This window comes from Nelusetta ayraudi, unplaced genomic scaffold, assembly GCF_046127955.1.
Source record: "Nelusetta ayraudi isolate G7.1 ecotype Tasmania unplaced genomic scaffold, CSIRO-AGI_Nayr_v1 ptg000084l, whole genome shotgun sequence".
NCBI lineage: Eukaryota > Metazoa > Chordata > Actinopteri > Tetraodontiformes > Monacanthidae > Nelusetta > Nelusetta ayraudi.
Window position 1 is genome coordinate 6,898,253 of NW_027466134.1, and position 23,200 is coordinate 6,921,452.

The 23,200-nt window shown below is 47.0% G+C and overlaps 2 protein-coding genes across 3 annotated transcripts; one reads left to right on the forward strand and one right to left on the reverse strand.

The window, feature by feature from the left end:
- The first annotated feature begins 1,449 nt into the window (after window positions 1-1,449).
- Window positions 1,450-12,471, forward strand: rai2 (retinoic acid induced 2). Of its 2 annotated transcripts, none has more exons than XM_076045053.1 (2): window positions 1,450-1,609; window positions 9,007-12,471. In XM_076045053.1, the coding sequence occupies exon 2, from the start codon at window positions 9,110-9,112 to the stop codon at window positions 10,754-10,756; it is 1,647 nt and encodes a 548-aa protein (XP_075901168.1). In that variant the 5' UTR covers window positions 1,450-1,609; window positions 9,007-9,109; the 3' UTR covers window positions 10,757-12,471. The 2 variants fall into 2 exon arrangements, with proteins under 2 accessions (XP_075901168.1, XP_075901169.1); XM_076045054.1 differs by having other exon boundaries at window positions 1,450-1,605.
- Window positions 12,472-12,871: 400 nt separating this feature from the next.
- Window positions 12,872-22,214, reverse strand: LOC142900647 (sex comb on midleg-like protein 2). Its single transcript, XM_076045052.1, has 15 exons — window positions 22,074-22,214; window positions 20,669-20,768; window positions 19,876-19,926; window positions 19,728-19,798; window positions 19,350-19,584; window positions 18,998-19,086; window positions 18,669-18,912; window positions 17,431-17,696; window positions 17,246-17,339; window positions 16,934-17,137; window positions 16,176-16,337; window positions 15,930-16,058; window positions 15,464-15,685; window positions 14,933-15,093; window positions 12,872-14,581 (listed from the first exon to the last, which is right to left on the reverse strand). Exons 2-15 carry the CDS (start codon window positions 20,688-20,690, stop codon window positions 14,456-14,458), a joined length of 2,076 nt encoding a protein of 691 aa, XP_075901167.1. The 5' UTR covers window positions 20,691-20,768; window positions 22,074-22,214; the 3' UTR covers window positions 12,872-14,455.
- Between the last annotated feature and the right edge of the window lie 986 nt (window positions 22,215-23,200).

Consider the following 23,200-nt stretch of genomic DNA (forward strand, 5'->3'; position numbering starts at 1 on the left):
ACTGTATCCTGGATGCATTTTTATTACTTTCAGATTATTAACATAATCATCAATTCTCAGAGCAGCTGTGAGAGACGTGTAGAATATAACAAAAAATAAATAAAAAAACACAAATACATCGTGGAACCACATGACTGACATACTGGGTGCTGCTGTACTTCCTGCCTTGTGAGTAACGCTGAGTGACAGGGTGGGGGGAGGGACCACCGCCGCAGAGTCACTACCACCACCAGGCCACCGTGGAGCACCGGGAGACTCATTATAGTGCATTAAACACACTCCCAGTGGAACAATGAGAGGCCCTGAGCTGGAGGCAGGGCCTGAGGCTGCCTGGGTCTGATACGGAGACCCAGGGGGATCCGGCTCAGGCAACCCCCGGCCTGTCACGAGCAGACTTTCATCCTCAGCTGCCAAACGCCATTCCCCTCCGCCTCTGCCATCAGCCAATTACCAGACAGAGACCAGCGATGGTGCTATTTATAATGAAAGAATTAAGTCCGCCCTAAAAGCTTTTCCAGCATCGCGGGCTAAAATACTATTCATGCGTTGCCCCGCAATGAGGCTTATCACATTTGCAAAGGGGTTTTATCATTGTGTATTTGACACAATCTCATTTTCCAAACAGAAATTGTTTATGCTCAATCTTTTCCAGGTCCCTCCGTCACTTAGAGGGTTTGTTCTGGACAGCATTTGGACTGTGCTCTTCATCTAAGGCTTTCGGTTGTATTTACATCTGGATTTACACACGCTAAATTATAGCTCCAGGATTTAGACCACACCTCGCAAAATAGCACTGTAATTTAGTAGTTTAAGTCATGCTAAGTTTAGACACCCAAAAGGCCCCGATACAATGAATCAAATATTTGTGCACGAAAACTTCAGTCAGCACATGTTTAAGCTGGTGCTGATGAGGAGGAATTTTTGTTGTTTATTCCACGTTCTCTCTAATGTTAAAGTCAACCCTTGAAAGAGCTTAAAAACAACCCATGGCCTGAATAGTGTCGAAAAAAACAAAAGAAAAACAACCTAGATTTTTTTTTTTTTTTTGAAAAGAAAAAAAAAGTAATGAAATGCTTTATCCTTTTTCTTTCTTTTTTTTTAAACTATCATTAAGAAGACACATAATAAACCATGCTATTGTCATACATGGATTTAAATTCAAATACACTGTATATACATATAAATATATATATTAAAATCGTATCGCATCACATCTTTTGTCTTTTCATTGAAAAAAAAAATTGTCGCCGCAAATTTCATTATGATGGGGGTGGCGCGTGTGTGTAGGTGGGAGGTAGGGAGGTGGTGGAGGTGGTGGAGGTGGTGGTGGGGCGGGGGTCCCTAATGCTTGTGCCAGCAGCAGATGAGGGGGGTGGGAGCATGGGAGTAGGGGAGGAGGAGGAGGAGGAGGAGGGACCCGGTGACGATGCTGCGTGCGCAGCTCCGGTCTCGAGTCGCAACCGCAATAAAGAGATAAATAGACGCCTCATCGCTGCGTTTCCAAGTGTCGCGGCGTCCGCCGAGGGGCTGCTTTCAACACGGCCAGCGGCTTTTCGCGAGCGCCGCCGACGTCTCCCCACCCACACCCCCACCCCGCGAGCTACCGTAGGTGAGTGGACCCCGTCGCAATATCGGAATTTTAATAGAAGAATTAGCGAGGATTGGAGGAAAAGCCGATGACGGCAGGCTATAGCAGGCTCTGTGTGTGTGTGTGTGTGTGTGTGTGTGTGTGTGTGTGTGTGTGTGTGTGTGTGTGTGTGTGTGTGTGTGTGTCGCGACTCGCGCATTTTTCACAAACACGCGCCTGAAACGTCCGTCATCCTCAACATTAGCACGTGGACTTTCCGAACGACTGCCACCAAAGCTAACGGTGCAGTTTGGGGGGTTTAAGGGCGAAAAACACGCCAGCGAAGCCTGTAGGGCTGTTTAATTTCCTATATTTCGGGGGGAGGGCGGCGCATTCGCGCAGCCTGCCTGCCTGACTGGCTGCTGGCTGGTTGCGCCGTGAAGCTGTCAGCCTCAGCTCGGCTCTGTTTTGTCTTTTCTTTTTCTTTTTTTCTTTCTAGAAGGGTCACGTCAGTTGAACTTCAAAAAAAAAAAAAAAAATGATGACGATAACAAAGGGTCCGCGAACGCAGAGGTGTCCTCGTGCGCCTTTTTTTTTTCGGCGTCAGGCGCCCGCGAGCGGCTTCTCGGTGTGTAGACGTACACGCAACCTCGCGAGCCTTCTTTTTTTTTTTCCCTCCCCCATCTCTCCCCTTCCCTCCACCGTTGCGTCGCCGCGGAAACTGAGGAGGTCTGCTCGGCCTCAGTGCGCAGCCTCGCCGGCAGGACACGCTAAATGAGAGCCGGGAGGGATGATATGAGACGAGGGGAGGCTAGCCGGGCGATGAACCGGTGGTGGTGGTGGTGAGCTGTCACCCTCTCTGATCCCACCCACCCTCCTCCTTCCCTGCCGCTCGCGCATTAGCTAGGCTGCGTGTCCTGGCAGCGAAGGTCCCCCTCGTTGTGTAGCCTGCCCGCTTTTTCAAATCTTCATATCTCAGTCCAGACCTCGGCGCAGCAGGCTCGGATCATTAATTAGCCGCAATAACCCCCACAGGTCTCCAGAAGGCGGCCTGTTTGGAAGCCTCTGTTGACAGCGTCTGTGAATAACGCTCAGTTATTCACGCTATATATATATATATATATATATATATATATATATATATATATATATATATATATATATATATATATATATATACGTACAGAGACCCCCAAAAGCCAAGATGAAGGTTCTTCAGTTTGGTGTGGAAATGTGTCCTAATCATTTTTTATTCTCTTGCAATACATTCAGCATCACTTTTCAGTTAGTTCATGGCTACAAAATTAGCAAGACAAAACAAAAAAACTGTGAGATTATTATTATTTATTTATTTTTTTGCATTTGAATGCAAAATTTATTGTGAAATTTACTGTGTAAGGAAGGTGGTCAAAAATAATTTTTCACTTCCAACATAAGTCCTATTTCATGCTGCAAGCTGTTTCAGGCACTCATTTATTGGATCAATGTGAATCTGTCTCAATTGAAGTCACTCTGGTTCTGCCAAGTGACCTTTTCCCCCAAGCAGCAACAACAACAACAACAACAACAACAACAACAACAACAGCAGCAACTATGCATCAGATAAACTCAGTGTTTGCCGCTCAGCACCAAACACAGTTTGACAAACAAGATGCAAATGACATTGTTCTGTTGCACTGTACAGGTGTAGTTGCTGCTTTGTCTTCTCACAAACTGTCCCTCCAACATCCTGAAATCTTGTGTCATGGCCGCAGCTTTCATGCAAACATTTTAGTGTTTTCGGTGTTGTGTACTCAGTACATAAATAAATTTAAGATCATCTCAGTGAGTAGAACCAGCACCTGGATGAGAGCCTCGATGACGTCGCCATGTCATCAAACTGCGCTAATGATATATATTTAAAAAAAAAAAAAATCAATTCATTTTGAGAATTTTTTTATTGAAATAGTATTGAAATAAAGACTGAGGATTCAGTAGGTGGCTCATTTTTGCAAAGTGATGACTATGCATGAACCTCTTGTCTTGATTAGTGGTGTTAAATTATTCATGACATTTGGATTTAGGAGATCAGCTGGAACCGGCTGAAGGGGGGAAAAAAAAAAGGCCACACTGATGTTTCGAGCTGCTCGGTCGTGGAGCTCGGAAATGAAGCTCCGTGTGTCTCCTTAATGAGATGTAATTGGCTACTGGAGCGGAGGGGTGTTAAAGGGCAGTGACCTTTAGATCGTCGGCCTTCCTCCACCCGTCCCTGCAGCACCGCTGCACCGTTCCCTCTGAAACCTTAATAGTACCCATGAAGAGATTGTATTAGAACCACAAAGAGAGTTGCCTTTGCCATTTCTTTGACACAGTAGCAGTCAAAGTGCGGTTGCCCCCCCCCCATACATTCCATCAATGAGTCAAGAAAAGAAGAGAGGAAATGTGGAAATCATTACAGTGACGGGGACGACCGCCTCTCTTCTTGCCTCTTTTGCTCAATTAGCTTTTACCGGCCACTGAACACAAACCTCTTACAGATGCAGCTGACGTGTTGTGGTTTTTATCAGTCTTGCAAATTAAAAAGAAGAAAAGAAAACCGGAGGGGAGACACTGCATCCATTCAGCAACAAGATGCAGTGTTTGCTTGCGTGTTTGCAACGTTAGCTCACGGTAAATGGGAGCGGCGCTGGCGCTGCCGAGCTATTTTTACCACGTTGCTAATCTGTAAACTGCGTTATCTACAAAGTGAATTCGGGGAGAATCAGCGAGTTTAACCCAAAGCTATTGGGAGAAATAAGAGCACAGCTGTGTTCCGCAGCACACATACACTGCACTGAGGCTTATGTGCTGTGTTGTGTGGCGCACTGATCCAGACAGAAATGGGAAGTGTTGTTCTAAAATCACGGACTGGCTGCGTGCGGTAGCTCTGTCTTTCTCTTCTCTCTACTTCCTCTTCTTAGTGCCCTATTACATTGTATTGCTTTAGCTAGGAGTGAGCTGCATTAGTTAGCCACCTTAGCTAGCTCACTGTAACCAGAGTGGCTTTGTTGTGAGTGTCCATCAATCCCCACTCATCATTTTTTTCATCCATCCATCCGTCTATCCATCCATTTTCAGTACCCGCTTCTTCCTGAGCTCAGGGTCACGGGGGTCAGCTGGAGCCTCTCCCAGCTGTCATAGCACCAAGGCAGGGTGACAGATTGTTTCAGATTGTTACGCTGCAGTTTTACATCCTTCTCAGGTGTGAACTGACTTAGACCTTTGCACTAAGGGAGCCAAATACTGAAGTCGTTAGTCATCAGTGAGTTTGTAGAGTTTTCTACTCGTCTCTGACGGCCCGCAGTGATCAATACAGCCGGCTGCCACATCAAAGACAGGAATCAAAGAGTTGTCTATTGATCACGCGACCTCTTCCTGCGACCTTTACCTCGCCGTGATAGCGCAAAGACACAGCAGAGCCGCGCTGTGCGATAATGTCACGCAGGGGGGAAAACAAGCGGAGAGGAGCGCGTAGCTTGCTGCACTTTGGCACAGTCTGGACCTCGCCGCCGCGCTGAACTTCCCTCATCTGCTGCTCCTCTGCCTGCTGGCTTCGCCGCTCGCACATGATGCAGTGGCGAGCGGCAGGAAGGAGCACAGGCGCGTTACTCCACAGTTGACAGCGTAATCTAAACACTCAGTATAGTGCTGTCTGACTCTGTTCCTAAAAAAAAAAAAAAAAAAAAAAGAGAACTTTTTAAACTACAGCAGCATATCAGATTGATTTATCCGGCCTTTAAACTCTTTGTTTCGGGCTCGTCGGGCCTTGAACCGACTCTCTAACAGTCAGGAAGTCCTCAGCAAGAAAGACTCCCTTTCATATTGGTCAGACAGCCTTCGACAGCCTATCGTGTCACAGACCCCATGACTGACTTATCAAACAGGAAGAGTCGCCGCACAGACTTCCTGGAATGCAAGTCGAACTGTGGCATCATCGCTGCAGTACATCAGAAAATGGAATAAAAAGCCCAACAGATGCTTTTCTGTTTTTCCGCCTGACACTTAAAGATGGACAGTTTATTTTCTTTTGTCTTTGCATTTTTTGGAGACTTCACACGCAAGTCACTGAGTGCAAGCAGCACTAATTATTTCAAGTGCTTAAAAAATATTCACAGTTGTGATCATGCCTTATATCTTGATTTATTTTAAACATCTGTGCAACTATTAAATGTTGATGCAATATGTATTCTATTTGTATAATATGTGTAACCATTCATTGCGTCTGAATGCTTTGAATCAGATGTCAACGTGATGACTTGGAATCTCATTATTTTCCAAACTTGCCTTCCATGTACAAAATGGGAAGTGTTTTATCTCCTCCACACAACCGCTGCTCCTGGCCCTTTGTGACATCACAAATAACCTTGTCTCAGCGGCAACCAGCTAGGTGTTTGAGGCCGCCCTCTCCAATCGCCTTTGTCCTTTGGTCCCCTTTCAAACATGTGGACGTATCAACAAAGCATCACTTTTGACAGAAGGCTGCCTTTTTGATAATGGCCGTCTATATTTTTTTAATATGATATATGAATACAACAATATGAATATTATTAAATATATTGTGCCGTATATGTGTCTGTTTGAGTCATAGATTAAAAAATAAATAAAAATAGAATGTATAGACTAGAGGACCCGATGGACCCGCCAGTCAACCAATGAGCCGTCTGGCTTGCAACGTTCCCTTGATGTCTTGTCTCACGGACAAGCGGCGTATGTCTGTGAAGTTCACTCCATGTACATTCGTGTCCTGCTCCGCCAGAACCGGGGGGCCCCGACATCCCGCTGAAGCCCAGGGCTACGAGCTCAAAACGCCTTTATTGCGCTTTTATAGCGTTTAAAAGAGCCTGTTTTGGTATTCCCAGGGTGCAGACACACTTCCCAGGCCGCTCCCGGGTGTAAAACAGCGACAAGGTTATCAGCCGACCGTCTGGCTGCTGAACTCACACCCCCACCCCCACCTCACCCCTCCCCACCCACACCCGTGTAATCCATCAGAGGCGCGTTACAATGTCTCATCTATGCTGCCCAACAATATTAAAGCAGGCCGGAGGGGGAGGTGGGGGTGGGGCCGGGGGGAGGGGGAGGAGGCAACCCAACACCACATGAAGGCAGGGGAGGGAAAAAAAAGTCACGCTTTTGGAAAATTGGAACTGCATGTGTGAGTTTAATTGCGCTCTTTTATTGATGTATGTATTTATTTATTTATTTATTTATTTAATGGCTGCTTCGCTGCTGCCTCGTCGTTCTTATTGCCAAACTAGAGTTTTTTTTATATAATGCCGGCCCTCCCAGAGACCCCGACGCCTGTAACATCCCCACCAGTATGAATAATTGACCGCGCTGACATTGCACGCATTGTGTCTCCGAGGCACCCGAGGGGTATTTTATCACTACATGATGGGGGGTGACAGCCAGCGCGGGCGGGACATGTGTTGTGTGGAGGTGTCACGCAGGGGAAGGGGAAACCCAACACACGGCGCCTGTTGGGAAGAAGCGAGACCGAGCCGGGCCGAGCTGGGCGTCTGCCTGCGTCAGGAGGCCTAAACACTCTGATGTATTCCTGCCTAGCAACTTTTTTTATTTTATTTTTTTCTAAGTGGATAATGTTGCTTTGTGTGTGTGTGTGTGTGTGTGTTGGGAGAGGGGGCCAGGGGGTGCTCTACTGTTTTGCATATGAAGCATTTGTCGTCCCTGCCGCATGTGGCTCATTACCCCCGGGCTGAACCGCATCCACCGGAGGCCTCAACCCAGAGAGACGGGCGGATGAGGTGGCGGAGGAGGTGGAGGGGGGAGGGGTGGAGCTGAGCGGAAAGATGAGCCAATAGCTGCATTTCCATTGCCCCTAGCATTGGGCTAAATCTAAATATCGCAATCAGAAACTGGTAATGGAAACACCAGAATTTCGGAAAACCTCTCAAATAGGGCGAAAGGGTTTTGCACCTTCCAACAGCCAAGTGGTGCACAAGGTGCTTTCCAGAGTACAACAAATAAAAGCAATTACTAATAAAACATAGTGAAAACACAGCAAAACTGTGAATAAAAATAAGAATTGGAAAGAAGGAAAAAAAATGCAAAATTGGTTAAACATTGTTAAAGCACAAGGTCATCATAAGGCCATCATGAGGTGGTTTTTCAGACTTATCATTACAGAGGTATATCGTAAAAGTGTCATGGAAACCCTTTTTTTTTTTTTGCTTTTAAGCATCACCGGACGTGACGTACGTGGTCATGTGACCAGTTGACGTCAAGTGAAAATGGCGCGTCATGTTTGGACAGAGGAGGAAACGGAATGTCAAAAAGAAAAACATATCAACCACTCTTTGACAGCGAACAAACGCAGACGAACAAACGCAAACGTAAGTCTCGCAAATCTCGTGGGACGAGATTTTATGAGGATTGCGGCTTATGCGCCTCCCACCATTCGATGGAAATCCCTGCAAATCGCAATTGATCCCACCGAATTTTAGAAGTATTGTTTTTATTCTGCGGAAAACTGTAATGGAAACGCAGCCAATGATAAACTGTGATGCGGCTAACAGTGTTTGATCAGTTTTGGGGTTTGTTTTTCTGCACCTTCACAGGATTAGTTTGATTTGGAGCCACAGCCGATCATTATTACTGTCAATCTGTCCATCAGTTATTCTGTCATCAGATGATCTGTGCGGTTTGTTTTTGTGAAACTTTGGTAACATTTCGTTTTTTTTTATTAAAAGAAAAAATTAGTTAGAGTCTATTTATTTATTTTGAACTGATTTAAGGGTGTCTCTTATTTCTACCACGCTGTCAGAACTAGCGGCTGACCAGCGTGAGAGCCGGTCGGCTGGTGGCCGATACGTAAGGCGATAACACGCGTGGTTGTTGATCGATGTCGTCATTGTTCAAATGTAGCAGGTCGGCAGCAACGTGCGGCGTCCTGCAAGAACGCACATGGTTTTCCGCAGGACTATTTGTTTTCGGGTCGTGTTTTAATATACCAACGCGGATGACGTCCAGATGCCATTTATCGCCCTCATGAATCAAAAGTAGCCTTTCGTAAGCCCACTGTTTTGTTTTTTTTTTGTTTGGAAAAGGCAAGTCAGACTTTCTTACGTATCAGAACCAAATGTTTTCAATGTCCACGGTGGATCCGTCTTTGTTTACCTTCATCTTGTTTTTTGTTTTGTTTTGTTTTTATGTTTGCTGTAACAGCTGGAGTTAATTTGCCTGCGGGACAAACGGCACACGGCCGCACACAATTTCCTGTATTCTATTACAGCGGCTCTGCTCCAGCCTCGTAATTGGTGGTTATGATAAAAAAAAATTCTGAAAGAGGCTCAGCTTTCACTCTATTGCTACGTGACCAGCGCAGTGGGAGAACTTTTCGGCGCAGTTTAACAAAGTCTTACAGGAGGAGGGATCAATAAAGGTTGTATTTCCTGTTTCAGGACCACCTGGAGGAAGGATGGAGACGACCTCTCAGTGAAATCACCCCCCCCCCCCTCCCCCGCCCCCGCCGATGACTCTTGTGCCGGCTCTTCAAGCGGAACCATGGAGGGCAGCGACGACGCGTCTGTAGCGATGAGCGACTCCCAGGTGGAGGGAGGCGAGACCCCCAGCAAGGTGGAGGAGGGGCCGGTCGAGGAGCCCTGCGACGGCGGCAAAGCCGGCCTCTCCAACCTGGCAGAAGCTCCCGCCGCGCCTGCGCCTGCGCCGGGGGCGACAGCGGCGGCGACTCCCGCCACCGAAGCGGCGGCAGGCGTCACCCTCAAAGTGGCCACCACGGTGCTGCACCCGGTGTGTCTGGGCGAAAGCCCCCTCATGCTGCCCATCCACCTGCAGATGGCCAGGGCGGCCGGGCCGCAGCTCGGCCAGATGGGGGCGGCGCCGTACCTGATCGCCAGCCAGAACCCGGTGCCCCTCCCCCTGATGCTGGACCAGCAGGTCCTCCAGCACGTGGGGCCGCCCGTCCTCCCTCAGAGCGCCGGCTGCGCCCAGCTGCCGCTCCAGGGTGGCGTCCTGTGCCAGAACCCCTTCGGCCTGCCGCCGCCGTCCGACCAGAAGTCGGCGGAGCCGCCGCAGGACGCCAACCTGCTGTCGCTGCTGCAGAACCCGGCGTTCGCCGCCATCGTGCAGGACCTGTTCCCCTCGCAGGCGGCAGCTGCCGCGTCCTCTTCCTGCCAGTCGCCGGGCTCCGCCTTCTTCCCCATGCCGCCGCCGCCGCCGTTCACGGCTCCCTACGCCTCCCCGCTGGCTCCGCTGGTGCCCCCCGCCACCCTGCTGGTCCCCTACCCCGTCATCATCCCCCTGCCGGTGCCGCTGCCCGTCCCCCTGCCCATCCCTGTGCCCGTCCCCCTGGCCGAGGACTCCAAGGGCAACCTGCCCAAACCGGTTTGCACTGTGAGCAGAAGCACTCAGACGTCTCCGAAGGACACTACCTCTCCCGCCGCGTCGGCACGGAGCTGCAAGCCGCCGCCGACGCCGCCGTCCTCGTTCCAGCCTCCAGCCGCCTCCCCTCTGTCGCCCCCCGCAGGCGACGGAGAGGCGCTGGACCTCTCCGTGCGAGGGTGTCCGGTGCAGCTGAAGCAGGAGTACCCCAGCCCGCAGCCGGACAGCGTGCTGGACTTGTCGGTTCGCGCTTTCAGGAGTAAGCCCCTCCCACCAAACACCAGTGCGCCTGCCACCGCCACCACCGCCCATCTGCCGCCGGGGTCGCAACGCTCTCAGAGTTTGGATTCCAAACTCCTGGGCAGCCTGGCCTCGCTGGAGTTCAGCCGGCAGCACAAGTGGGTGGTGGACAGCGCCGGCGCCGGCGGGTCGGCCTGCTCGGCTTCCCGGAACCAGGAGGCGTCTCTGGGCGGCGGCGGGAACCTGGAGATTGTCAGCGCGTCGCAGACGGCCAAGGTCATCGTGTCGGTGAAGGACGGCATCCCCGCCATCCTCTGCGGGAAGATCAAGGGCCTGTCGGGCGTCTCAACCAAGAACTTCTCCATCAAGCGCGACGGGACGGCGGGGGCGTCGCTGCAGCAGCTGTACGGCGTGCCGTCCGGGTCGCAGGGCGAGCCGGGCGACCCCAACAACGCCCTGAAAAAGGTCCCAAAGAGCCGAGCCATCAAGCTGAAGAAAGTCAGCTCGCAGGAGATCCACTTCCTGCCCGTCAAGAAGCAGAGACTGGCGGCGCTGCTGCCCAGGAAGTAGACCTAGGGGAGTTCGTCTCTCTGTGGTGGCGATTACAAGAAACACGACACGGGACGTTCTGCAGTGGGACTCGGAGCTAAACGACATCGGATGGAACGAGGCTCGTGAATGTGTGTCAATGCGACGCCGGAGCTCCAGGGACCTTTCCCCCCCCCCCCGGATTGTTTGATTGTCGTGTCGGTGGTTTTCCGTGTCGCGGCGAACCAGAAAGTGTTTGTGTCTTACGGCAGCTGGGCGGACTCTCCGTGTGACCTCGGAGGCCGTCCTTACCAATGACAGTCAATGCTAACACTTTAGCATCCAGAGCATCAGTCCCATGTTTCCAGTTTGAATCTAGGTTTGTTAGAACACAATCTTTTATTCTTTTTTTTCCTTTCTTTTTTTGAAAAGATGTGCACTAAGTGAAACGGAAACGGTCGAGGTTCCGGCTGTTTGCAGCAAAGCAGAGTGTGCAGTTAGGATGTGAGTGAAACTGTTAAAACACGTCCCTCATAGTTGGAAATTCCCATCATCGTGAGTTTAGCGGAGCGATTCATTCCCTTCTGATGGATTGATTGGTTTGGAGTGACGGGCAGATAATTGCTTGGAAAGACCAAAGAGGGCTTCATTATAAAGTCAATCTGGATTCATAACTACATTCCTGGGAAGAGGTGTTTTAATTTTTGTCTTTGAATTTGAACAGATATCTCTGTAGGCCTGTCCAAACACATTAGAAAAGACATGTGGATGACAGCGTGTGTTTGTTTTAGAGGCCTTTTCAAAATAAGAAGCTGAGAAAGTACTTCAATGTGTACGAAAAACCAGATCTGGCTGCTGATTCCATTAACAGACAAATGAACTGAACATTGGTGGAGGTTGTGTTGATAAACCGCTGATAAACGGTGAATATCAAGGGAGGGAGGGGTGAAAAGAATAGAAAATAAGAGTATTCTTAATATTCTTTGGGCTTCAATGAAAGAAAAATGTGCATTTGTTAAGTGTGTTAGTCTGTTATTAGAACTAGTGTTAGTGGAACGCTATAATTATCAGAGTTTACGTGTAAAACATTAGTTTGAAGTGAGTTGGTGATATCTGGGAAGTCTAAAGTCGACTTTTAAAGTGTTTTTTTTTTTTCCACCCAAATTGAGGAAAGAAGCGTTTAGCTTTTTCATCTTGGACCCGGTCAGCGCTACTCGTAGCTCTGCTTTCTATTTGTGGGTAAAATTCTTTTTCTTCTTCTTCTTCTTTGAAAATCTCGTTCCATAATTATGGACATTGTGAGTGTGAGTTTAGTTGGTGTGTGTGCGTGCGTGTGTTTTATTTATCCCTCTGAGTGCACTGTCACAGTTGAGTTGGAAACCTTGCCGGGCGTCAGCGGGACGTCCGTCCGACCCCAAACCGTTGCGATGCTCGCAGCTCTGAAATCTGTGAATCTCAGGCCAGAACCTGCCACAGACTGCCCCGACGAACAAAGAGTGCTTGTACAGGGTTTCACCCTTATTTATTGTTTGTACATGTGTTATTTATACACTCGGTACATAAGCTGGGTGGTGTGGAAGGAGATGTGAAGACAGCCTCGGCTGTGACGACCAGAGGCATGTTTAGCTTCTTCTTTTTTTTAATTTCCACGAGGATGTCAGTCAAATAACAGCGGTTGAAATCTGCTGGCACTCACATGATTGCTTACTGTACAGTTTGTGCGCTTTTTTCTATGGAAGTAAACTGAAATGTCTGCAGTCTGATTTTGTGTGTTTGCCTTTGCCAAGTGAATATACAGTATTTCTTCAGTGCCTGGGCCAAACAAAACTTCTCATGAAAAGATGATATTTTAACGAGATAACCGTCCAATTAAAATTAATTTGAATTTATCAAGCAACATTAGGTCTTCCCATTGGCAGTGCACCCGCAAGTGCAACCCGCAGTGCAACATCTGGAATGGGACAATTTGTTCCAGCCAGCTGGGGGCGCTGTGCCATCCTCCCCAGTACTAGTCAGCGAATTGTTGAAAAAATGACTTTTGACCCCTGTCGTTTTAAGGTATAAATGTCCATAGTTCAACTCTAAGATTTTTTTTTTCCAAAACTTTTCACCCGTCAGCCTGAATATTATGATGTAATCGCCAACAACTCATACACATTTATGTTTCAGGTAGCTTTATAAAAAAAAAAAAGGAGTTACACAACAATCATAAACACATAGTTTATCTGGTGTGACATAGAGAACAAGTGACTTTTTTTTCTTAAACAAACATTGTTTTCAAGTACTTAAAAAGAAGCAAGAGAGGGAAGGCGACAGTACTCGGATCCTGTGTTTGAATGTCATATGGCACAGAGTTCTTAAATCCGGAGGGGGGACAAAGAGGAAAAAGTCTGTTAAGTATATTATAAACAGTATGCTACAAAAAGTTGTACTTAACTTGTACTAACAAAGACCACATAAACCTGAGAACTGTCATAGGTAGAGCAAGGCAGAGTCTATTACTGGGAGTATTTCAACTAAAAGCGCCGAGTACAGTATTTAAAAAAAGTAGAATGGAATCCACCGTGAAATATTCACCACGTCCCCTCCAGCCTCACGTCGCTAACGCATGGATACGATTTCCTTAAAATATTAGGTTTCTACAAAATGTACATTCTGTGTCTGAAATTCATGGTTAAACCCATAAAACTGTACACATCTGTTTTTCGTCGCTAACAGTGACTGGAACGGTACAAAAGAGTGACAACACTGAGGTCGCGGGCAGGCGAGCAAGCAGACTTTCGCGGAAGCCGACGCGTCAAAAGCTCTCCGAAATGTCAAAGAGTCGCACTTCCTTCGCCGGCCCGCCGTTGAAATTTGTCAACCGAGACTGCTTTTGGGGGGGTTCAGTCGGAGTTTTGGAACACAACGATGGCATCCTGCAAAACACGCGTGGAAGATAAGGAGAAGCGATACAGCTGTGCGGCTCTTCCTGGCACGCTGCGGAGGGGTAAATCAAGCAAAACATCCCGCAGGCGTGAACGAAATGGAATGCAGCGACGGTAGCACTGTCCAGGGCAGGCAGGCAGGACAGGCAGGACAGGCAGGCAGGTGCGGCGGCCACACTGGAGGCAAACATGTGAAGCGTGGAAACTCAGAGGGAGGGGGAGAGAGAGAGAGAGAGAGCATCCAAATTCTTCTCGAGAACATTTGGGGGAGAAAGCGAGACTGCAGGGAAAAATAAATAACATTCCCTCAGTGTGTGAACCCTTCCTAAATAACTGGAAATTCAACAGATAGTAATAAAAACGTTGTACAAGAAGAAACATTCTCCGTCTTTGGGGATCCACAACCAGGATCAAAAGGTTTTGTCTCCATACTTGAGAGAGAAAGACAGACAAAACAAATGTGTCCACGTTTGCACATGTGCTGTATGCAATGTAAACACTACAGGAATTCATTCTCCTTTGGGATTTCAGTCTGACTTGAACAGCTTATTGTTTAGTTTTTTTTTTTGTTACTCGTGTTGTTCACTGATGGTGAGGGATGAGGTAATGCGTCGGCTATGCGCGGCACTCGTTCTCCACTTTGGAAGTCGGCGTGAAGTTTCTGTAACGTCAGTCAGTCCGTCCGTCCGTCAGTCAGTCAGTCTCTGGAGTAGCATGCAGCCCAGCGTGGCCCCGCCCCCTCAGCGTCCCCTCAGCGTCCGGGCCCCCCTCTGGGCTTATTGCTCGTGGGTGTGGCGGCCTGCCGGGGCTCCTCTCACGGCTTGCCCTGTTTCAGCCTCTCGATGTGATGGCACAGCTTGAGCGCAGGGCCCAGCTTCAGACCCATGTACTTCATGATCATGTCGCTCCGCAGCAGCATCAGAGCTTTCCCGTCGATCTCCTGCAGGGGGAGGAGGGGGACACGTTGGTGTTAACGGAACCTTCGGAGGTGAAACAGAAACGCCTGGTGTAGGTACACAATCTGTCCGGGCTACGAGATCTGTCCGGGGTCTTACGGCAACTCTATTAGGACAAAGTACATCACGGTCAAACAGATAATAATAGATAGAATATGATTTTATATATCTATATATAATCATAATATCATATATCTATCTGTTCGACCATGATGTAGTTTATGTAGTGGATGTAATAGATACATATAATATGCTTATATCTGTCAATTATATATATCTATATATAATCATACACCCACACCGGCCAACTGGCCAACAAACGACGGGAAACCTACGTGTTTTCTGAAGAGCTCGGCGTGCGGAGCCAGCGCCGTGGGGTCGGCGTCCCTCACGAACTGCATCACCTCCTCGATGGACCAGCAGGAGGGGCTCTTGCTGGGCAGCTGCATGGCGTCTCGGTCAGATGCAGACTCTGGACCTGTGGTGGAGCTGGCCGCTGAGGGCAGCCGACAGCAAACTATTAGTTCTGACAGAGTATTCCGGTCCAGGTTTATCACTCTGCCTCACAATCGGCTGTTCCTGGTCAGTTTTCTAATGGCCAACGGTCATTCTAGTTCGTGTATCAAGTGTGGCACTATTATGGTGAGTTGAGGGACATAAATCGTTAATAAATAAATCACAATCTTCTTTTTCCTCCTGTCACTAAACAGAAGCAACTTCTCTAAAACCACCCCAAAAAAAAATAAAAATTGCACTCGAAATCATGACGCTAAGGTGAATATAACTGATATTACTTAAATGCAAACACGTTTTTTAAGATATGGGGGCAGAAGCGAAGAATGCACGCAGGGCGACTGCTGCCGTACCTTCCACACGCCTGAGTGGCTGCGGCGAGCTGAGCTCGCTGGGGTTGGAGGACAGGCGGCGCATCAGCGAGCCACTGCCGGCGTGGTAGAGGCCGCCCGCCTGGCCATGGTACTCCGACGACGAGCGTACCGTCTGGGGCCGCGGGGTCATGGAGTTGGACGCCGAGTCCATGTAGCGCTGCTCCTTGATCAGGCCGTTCTCCTCGTGGGGCAGGGTCTCTGCTGGAGGGGCAACGACAAAACTCCCGTTCAAGCAGCCGCTTTCTGCCCACACGGTTAAGATTATCAAAGCAGTTGATGCTGAGGGACACTGTGTCCCAACTCCCAGTTATGAACGCATGGGCTAAATGCTTTATACTACGACATGGTTCTGCAAAACCAAATGGTTTGAGGTACAAATCCAAGCAGCATTGAATAAGCCCTCCCAGGTGTGATGACGCTGGAAGCCTGCAGCTGTGTCGTCTACCTTCTGAAGGATGGGCCTCGGCGCGCAGATGTTTGGGCGACAGGGGAGCAGCGTAGGACGGCGAGACTCCGGACAGACTGCGCTTGCTGCCGCGAGCCAGTGACGGAGCGTCCAGCGCCTCTTGTTTGACTGAGGGCCGGAAAGGAGAAGCACTTTGGACTCACAGAGGAACGCACGGCTGACTTGTGAAACAAGGAATGATGAGCTTATTGTGAGCTGAATGCAGCAGCTGGACACTGTCGTTACCTGACTTGGTTCTGTCGTACGCAGCGTAGTGGCTGAACGGCTGGCTGCTGAAGAGGTTGTCGCACTGGAGATGGCGACACATTGTCTCCAAAAAGCGCAGGACGAAAGACGCGCTGGAGGCTGACGGCAGCTTGACCATGCAAACGCCGCCGTCTGTTCTCACTGGGGGCGAGGACAGAATTTTTATTTTATCATTTTTTTATTTATAAGTTTATTTAGACGGGACAGTGCATATCGGTAAACACTGAGTACAAAAGTAGTTACTGTAAATATGCAGGAGGGCTAGATTTCATCTGTAGTCCCCAATAATACAACAATTAACATAAACAGACTAACTGACATTAAAGATACAACAATATTCTTTTTCTTTCTTTTCTTTCTTTTTTTTCTCTTTTTTATTTGTTTATTTGTTTTGTTTGTTCCTTTGTCTGTGTTCTTTTACATGTGATTTGTACATTTGCACATACCATGACTAATACCAATATCCATTCTATGCTTCTGCAATATCATACAATAATGTGTATTTGTTATACCGAAACATGTTCAATAAAAAGATCTTGAACCAAAAATTAAAAAAAAGACAACAATATAATACAACAAATTATATAAATATTATTGAAATAAAAAGTCCCTAAACATTCCTGCATATTAACTATGATAGTGTTAGCGTAGAATGACTCAGTGCTCCCCGTTAGCCCCCCTTCCACTGTTTTTACAATTAAAATAACTCCAGCAGGGAAAGTGAGAATTGATCCTACCTCTGACAATCTCTCCTCCTCCTGAGTGAGTCTGCAGAGCGCCGAGCAGAACTTTGGGCTGGTAGGCGCAGTCTATACAGGACTGGACCACCTGCTGCAGCACCGAGTTGACGGGACCCGGTCCAAAGTGGTCTGGCAGATGCTGCATCTGCTTCCTGTCCAGGTGAGGGCCGCAGTTCCCGTGTTTGTTCACGTACACACATACTAAAAGAGAGCACACACACAAACACACACACACACAGTGGGTTCGATCCTCTAGTGATGGTGACGACATGAAAGAAATACTTGTGCTATGTTGGCACAGTTAATTACCGGTTGAGACGACAGAGCTGAGACTGGGGGGGCCCTCCTGAGGGACCTGGATGCTGGGCAGCTGGGTGGCGCCGTGGAGAATCTTGGGCTTTCGCTGAAAAAGCCCATTTCAACGTAAACACACTTCAAACACGGCGGTAAATCTGACGTAAACACTACAGGGTGGGGGGTCGGGCTCCGCTCACCTTGCTGCCCGGCTTGGGGCCCCTCTTTTTGTGGGGCCGAGGGACCAGCTGCGTGTTTTCAGGCAAAGTTCCATTTTGGGCGGCGGCCGCCTCCGCCACAGCTTTCAGCAGAGCGATGGTCTCGCTCTTGGGCCGGCGACCTCTGACCCCTTTCCTGACGGGCAGAGGAGGCAGAGGGTTGGGGAGCCGGTAGGGCGACTGCATGGAGCGCCGGCTCGGCTTGGAGGGCGACACCGGGAGAATCTGCAGGTTCTTTGGAAGAGTCACTGCAAGGACGGACAGACAGACGTCATTTAAAGAGACACATTGCCTGACTGGACTGACTTTAGCAGGGGTGTCATACTCGAATACACAGTGGGGGCCAAAATATAAAACTTGGGCAAAGTCGCAGGCCAACATTGATATTTATTGAACAAAATTTTCCTCCAGATGTCAGACTCAGACTCAGTTTATATGGACCCAAACAGGTTTTGCTTCAACAAAGAATATGGAGCAAGCGAAGAGTAATACTACACAATATATCACTTCATTTTTGCACACATGCAAAACTGTTTGCAAAATTTCAGATAAAAAAAAGGTTATCAAAATAATTAAAATGTCAATAAAATTTGTATGCCTCTTTTTTTTGCATCCTTCTGATTTAAATTTCAACAGTAACCTTTTTCCACAGGCTAATAATACATTTAAAAAATAAAATAACAATAAACCAAAGAAGTCATAATAATATCCTTCAATATAGCGTCCTGTCCCGATTAACGTGCCAAAATACCAGCGGAGCATTCTGGGATTTGTAGTGTTAGCGGTACATGTGCTGTTTAACACTGACGAGCCAGCTCTAGTAGTGATTTAGTATAAATATAATGACACTGCCCGCGGGCCAGAGTTTGGCACCTGTGCTTCATGGGCGTGAACGGTGGGATTTCAAGAGTATTTCCCTCTCAGTTTAGTCTCTGTCAAGTGAAGCTTGAGACACAAGCTGTAAGTTTGGAACACACTGGAGTCAGGCAGCGCAAAACAGGAAATAGCTGCGACAATGTGTGTTATGTCACTCAAGTATTCTGAATATGACTGACCGAATTTAATTTGGTTAAGTGAAAGGTCAGGATTTGTAGCAGCCAGAGAGGCTGAAAATTGTTGGCTGACGCCAGAGCTCTCGGCTGGGTTTCCTGCTGTCAAACAAAAACCATCTCGCTGACGCCTCACCGACAATGTGCTGCCACCTAGAGGCACGAACGTACCACTGTTGCCTGGTGGCTGGAGGCTGTGCTTGGTGAGGGAACACCAGCCGACGGGGAAGATGTCGCGCGAGTCGAACTTGCACCAGTAATCGAAGGCGCCGCGCCAGCCGTCGAACATGATGAAGACCTCGTCGCCCTTCACCTCTCCGATGGTGGCCGGGCAGATGAGGTACGGGTTCTTCTTGTCCACGGCTTCCAGCTTCATGCCTGGCTTGAAGTTGTTCTGACTGGGCCTCGGAGGTTCCTGTAACGGGCGCATAAACCTCAGTGCCTTGATTTCGAAGACAACCAGAGGGTTTTTGAGGATTTTTTTGTGGGACTTGAATTACTTTTTTAAAGGCTGTGCCGGGTGCCATCTCAGCTCCATTCAAGGTTCTCAACAGGAACATCGGCCACGAGGAGGCATTCATCCGGAATCCTGGAAAAGATCATTTTAGACAAGTTAAACAGAAACAAGTTCAAGGCAAATATACAAAGACAAAATATTCTGTAATTAAATGAAGATAAAGGATGCTGTACAAAATCACACAGATAAAAAAACAATTCTCATTTTGAATAATAATATGTTGTGATGAAAATTGACAAATTCTTTGCCATGAAGAACTACAAGAAGTGAGACCAAAAGTAAACTAGATTTTCCACCCCTCCTCTTCCTCCTCCTCCTCCTCCTGTCTCTCTCACCCAGCGGAGGCTGCAGCATGTCCCCGTTCTTCTCACACGTGCCGATGGGCTGGATGTCCGACGAGTCCACCAGCCTCCAGAAGTCGTTGCTGTTGTCGCTCCCATCCAGACGAAGGCGCAGTCGGACCCCGGTCAGGCCCATCACCGTGGCGATGCAGACTGAGGTGGAGTTGCGCGGGTCGTGGGCCTCGAGCTTCATTCCCACCTTGAAGTCGTTGGAGGGCGGTGCTTTCGCCTACAGCGATAAGATAAGGCATAATTCCAAAGTCAGAAGGAAAATAATGTTCAGTCTCTTTCACTCTCTTTTGCAAGGTCTTAGAGGTTTTTCCCACTGGCTGCAACATTCGCGAGTTCCTCTCACGAACTGGAAGGACATACCTGACGAAAACAGCTTGATGGAGCTGGAACTGACGAGGTTTCTTTGAGATAATCCTCCCAGCTGAAAGCATCTAAGGGACAGTTAAAGAATTAACACATGGTAGATAAAGTGAGATTCAAATTCACTTTTGTGCTGCAGCGTTTGTACCTGTTATTGGCACCGTCCTTCCCGGTTTCTCCTTCTTGCCATCTTTCTGATCTGAAATATGATTAGAGAGCAAAAACTTGAAACAAGCATTTTAAAAATACCAAAATGTAAAAACTAACTGAAACATCAAACATGTTTTTTTATGGCTCATCTGAACAATGCTGTCTGGCACAATACCAGATAAAACACAGATATACAGTTTTACTGTTAGAATTCTAATGCAGGACTTATTTTCCATTTCCATACTTTTCCCATGAGTAATGCTGGACTCACACAGCAATCAGACAGATTGGAGCCAGCAACCCTTACCCACTGGACAGAACGATCCTATATTTTGCTACGGCAATGTTGTTCAGAACAAAAACATACTGACGCAATTTTTTGGGGCACTTTTTAATTCCCTTGAATGAGGCTTTACTAATGTGCCTCCCTTAAATATTCTGTTGCAAACAGAATCTCCATCACATTAGAGATGTAAATTCTATTGCGGCAGACACTAAAAGGTTAAATGCATCAGCTTTAGATGGCCGTCATCCTGCACTGCTGCCGTTGTTCCCTGCCAGCCTCTTCGTAAGTTTACCATCTGTCTCCTCCACTAAAATGACACTTGGTTCGCTGTCAACAGCCTGCCTAATGCCTTTTGCGCTCCAAGCAGCATTCCATTCATGAAGCAAATCATAAATGGGGCAAGGCAGAGTTTTAGAATACACACGTAATGACTTAAAAAGATCAAACGTCGAGTGATTATGATCACGATGACATCTGTCACTACAAAATAGCAATGGGATCTGACCTTTAACCGGGGTTTTTCCCATGGTGGCTGATGATCAGCGGCGACACAACAGCAACCAGGAACACTTGACTGCCAGAGTGGTTGTGCTCTGGACTAATAACTGCAGGGGAAAAACAGGTCACCAAACAATTACAAACATTTCTGAAAAGCATTTTAATGTTTAAACATCTGCTTCGATCGTGGGGCTTCAGTGATATGTGAGTGAAGTGTAAAAACGGGTTCTTTCCATGCTATCACAGGCTGATGATAAATCCTTACAGAGCCGATATAGTTACGCTCTAAGAATTCAAAGAATTATATGCGCAAAAGAACAAATCTAAGAAGCTGCTTTGTTGACACGGGTTTACCAATATGACATTTATTACTACAGTTTACTTACAAAAAAAATAGCTGTTATCAATAGAAAGTAAGTGTTTTAATTTAATTTAAATTTGCAGATGAGAAAATGTGCGCAGCTCAGTAATGTGATTTTCCAGTAAGAGCCCACTCCCACAGAGAGAAAGTCAGTCCCGCTGAGGGTTTTTCTCGTGACGCTCAGAGCAATGTTGAACTGGGAAAGCCCACGTTACTCTTAAAGCCGACGGCGTTCATTCCGCATTTCCCTCTGTTATAATAAAGCCAACTTCTTTGACGGGACACGAGTGAATCGCTTTACCGACTTAAGTTGAAAGAAAACAGCAGAATAATAAAAACAGCGGTCCTTAAAAAAAATACTAATGCGTCATCATCGTCAAGTGACCGTTTACGATAACAGCATGAGCCAACTCATTAACATTAACGGTAAAATGAGCTATTTTGATGACAGTTAGCTTTAATTAACCAGTCACTACCATCCTGTTACAGACTCAAAACTGACGTATGTCGTTATTAACGGCTTACAATATCCTTTTTTTTCTTATATATTGATTAATATTTCATCATAAATTGCCGATAATTTACAAACTACCTATGTTCTTAACTTACACTGGCTAACATCACATTACCTAACGTTATTAACGCATACTGTTAGCCTGGTTTTATCAGCACACATCGCCGATTAGGTTACCACATGAATAAAAATCTAACTAAATTCCGACAAATGTATCGTTGTGAAACCAATTTTGTGTACCGACGCTAATTGTTTTTGACGTGCCGTGGAGTGGCGTTGGGACGCCGCGTCTCATAGGTAATGTAATAGGGTTCCAGGTAATAGTCGGGACCCAATGTTGACAACTGGGACTGCTTGATTTGCTAGCCACCGCTGCTGGCTAATAACTAGGTTGGCTAACCTTAGCGCTTGCGTTAACCCTCTACGAGCAGTTTCTTCCATTCCACTAAGGATAAATTACACGGGACCAAGGTCGCGTAGCTTCGACTGACATTTTCGCGAGGGTCTACATCGTTTAGTGAGAAGAGAAAAACTTACAAGTGTCGTGTTATTTCGAGCGAAGATCCACACACTTTTCTCTAATCGTCAGCTGCCATTTTTTCACGAATGTAGTGTATGCTACTTACACGCATGTAATTTATGCCAAAGATGGTATCGGAGGACAAACACACACTAGCAACAGGGGAGGTAGGTTGGGTTGAACTCTGCGAACAGTTAACCAATTGTGTCTCTTGGTGCTGTTACTCACACCCAATCAGGGTGAGACTTACTTTTATTATCCAATCAGCATCCAGACTCAGGGAGCTATACGCTTCAGATACCAAATTCTACAACAAGCAACTCCTCTTCTTGTTTTTGACCATCTTTGCGTATTTTCCCCCTCATACATTCACGTCTAGAATTGGTTTTAGAAATTCCGTGTACATTAAAGAAAAGCCTGAAATATTAGTCACAATTTATCAAGAATACACGTCTGGGGAAAAAAAGACAGTTGATTACAGGTCAACAGATATAAAAGGACAACGGCATTAATGACAAGAAAAAATACAAGACAAAAACACACACCAAATTGTTTTTTTCCCCACACTAACGCCCCCTCCTCACCAGAAATCACATTTTAGAGTAAACGATTTAAAACGTTTATAACGAAAACGAAAATTTGAAGTAAAAGTGAATCAAAGTTAAAGGCTAATAAAATAATATAATTTCAATATAAAGTCCTTTTAATAGCCAACAAGATATTGGATTTCATTTTCAGCAGAAATGTTGACATTTCTATGCACAATAATAGTCACTTGGACACGTTCGCCCTGTAAGCCTGAACATGAGTCACAATACCACGTCAGTGTTCTACTCTTGTGTTTCCCCACCGCCCACTGCGTGCTTTTCCAAATTGAGGAAAGTCAAACATGCTTCAGTCTTTGTTTCTGTGCCAGAACATGTGACCATGACAATAAAACACCGATTGAAAGCAAATGATAAGATGTAGATGACTAGATGTAGGTCATTTCGCCTGTCCCCCCAAGCAACGGCATGTCGCAGGAACTATTGCTCATTATGAAATTAGAAATTTGAATTCTGTCATATCTAAAATGACAAATGATTATTACTGTCTTTACGAGTTCATAAACCCATGCGAGCAATTTGAATAACAAATGATCCAT

What these genes read in the sequence shown, in the direction of transcription:
- rai2 (XM_076045053.1), top strand. Translation starts at nt 9,110, where the DNA reads ATGGAGGGCAGCGACGACGCGTCTGTAGCGATGAGCGACTCCCAGGTG.
- LOC142900647 (XM_076045052.1), bottom strand. Translation starts at nt 20,690, where the DNA reads ATGGGAAAAACCCCGGTTAAAG. An exon ending in GGGAAAAACCCCGGTTAAAG is followed by an intron (nt 19,927 to 20,668) that starts GTCAGATCCCAT and finishes ATCATATTTCAG; the next exon opens with ATCAGAAAGATGGCAAGAAG. An exon ending in CATCAAGCTGTTTTCGTCAG is followed by an intron (nt 19,585 to 19,727) that starts GTATGTCCTTCC and finishes TTATCGCTGTAG; the next exon opens with GCGAAAGCACCGCCCTCCAA.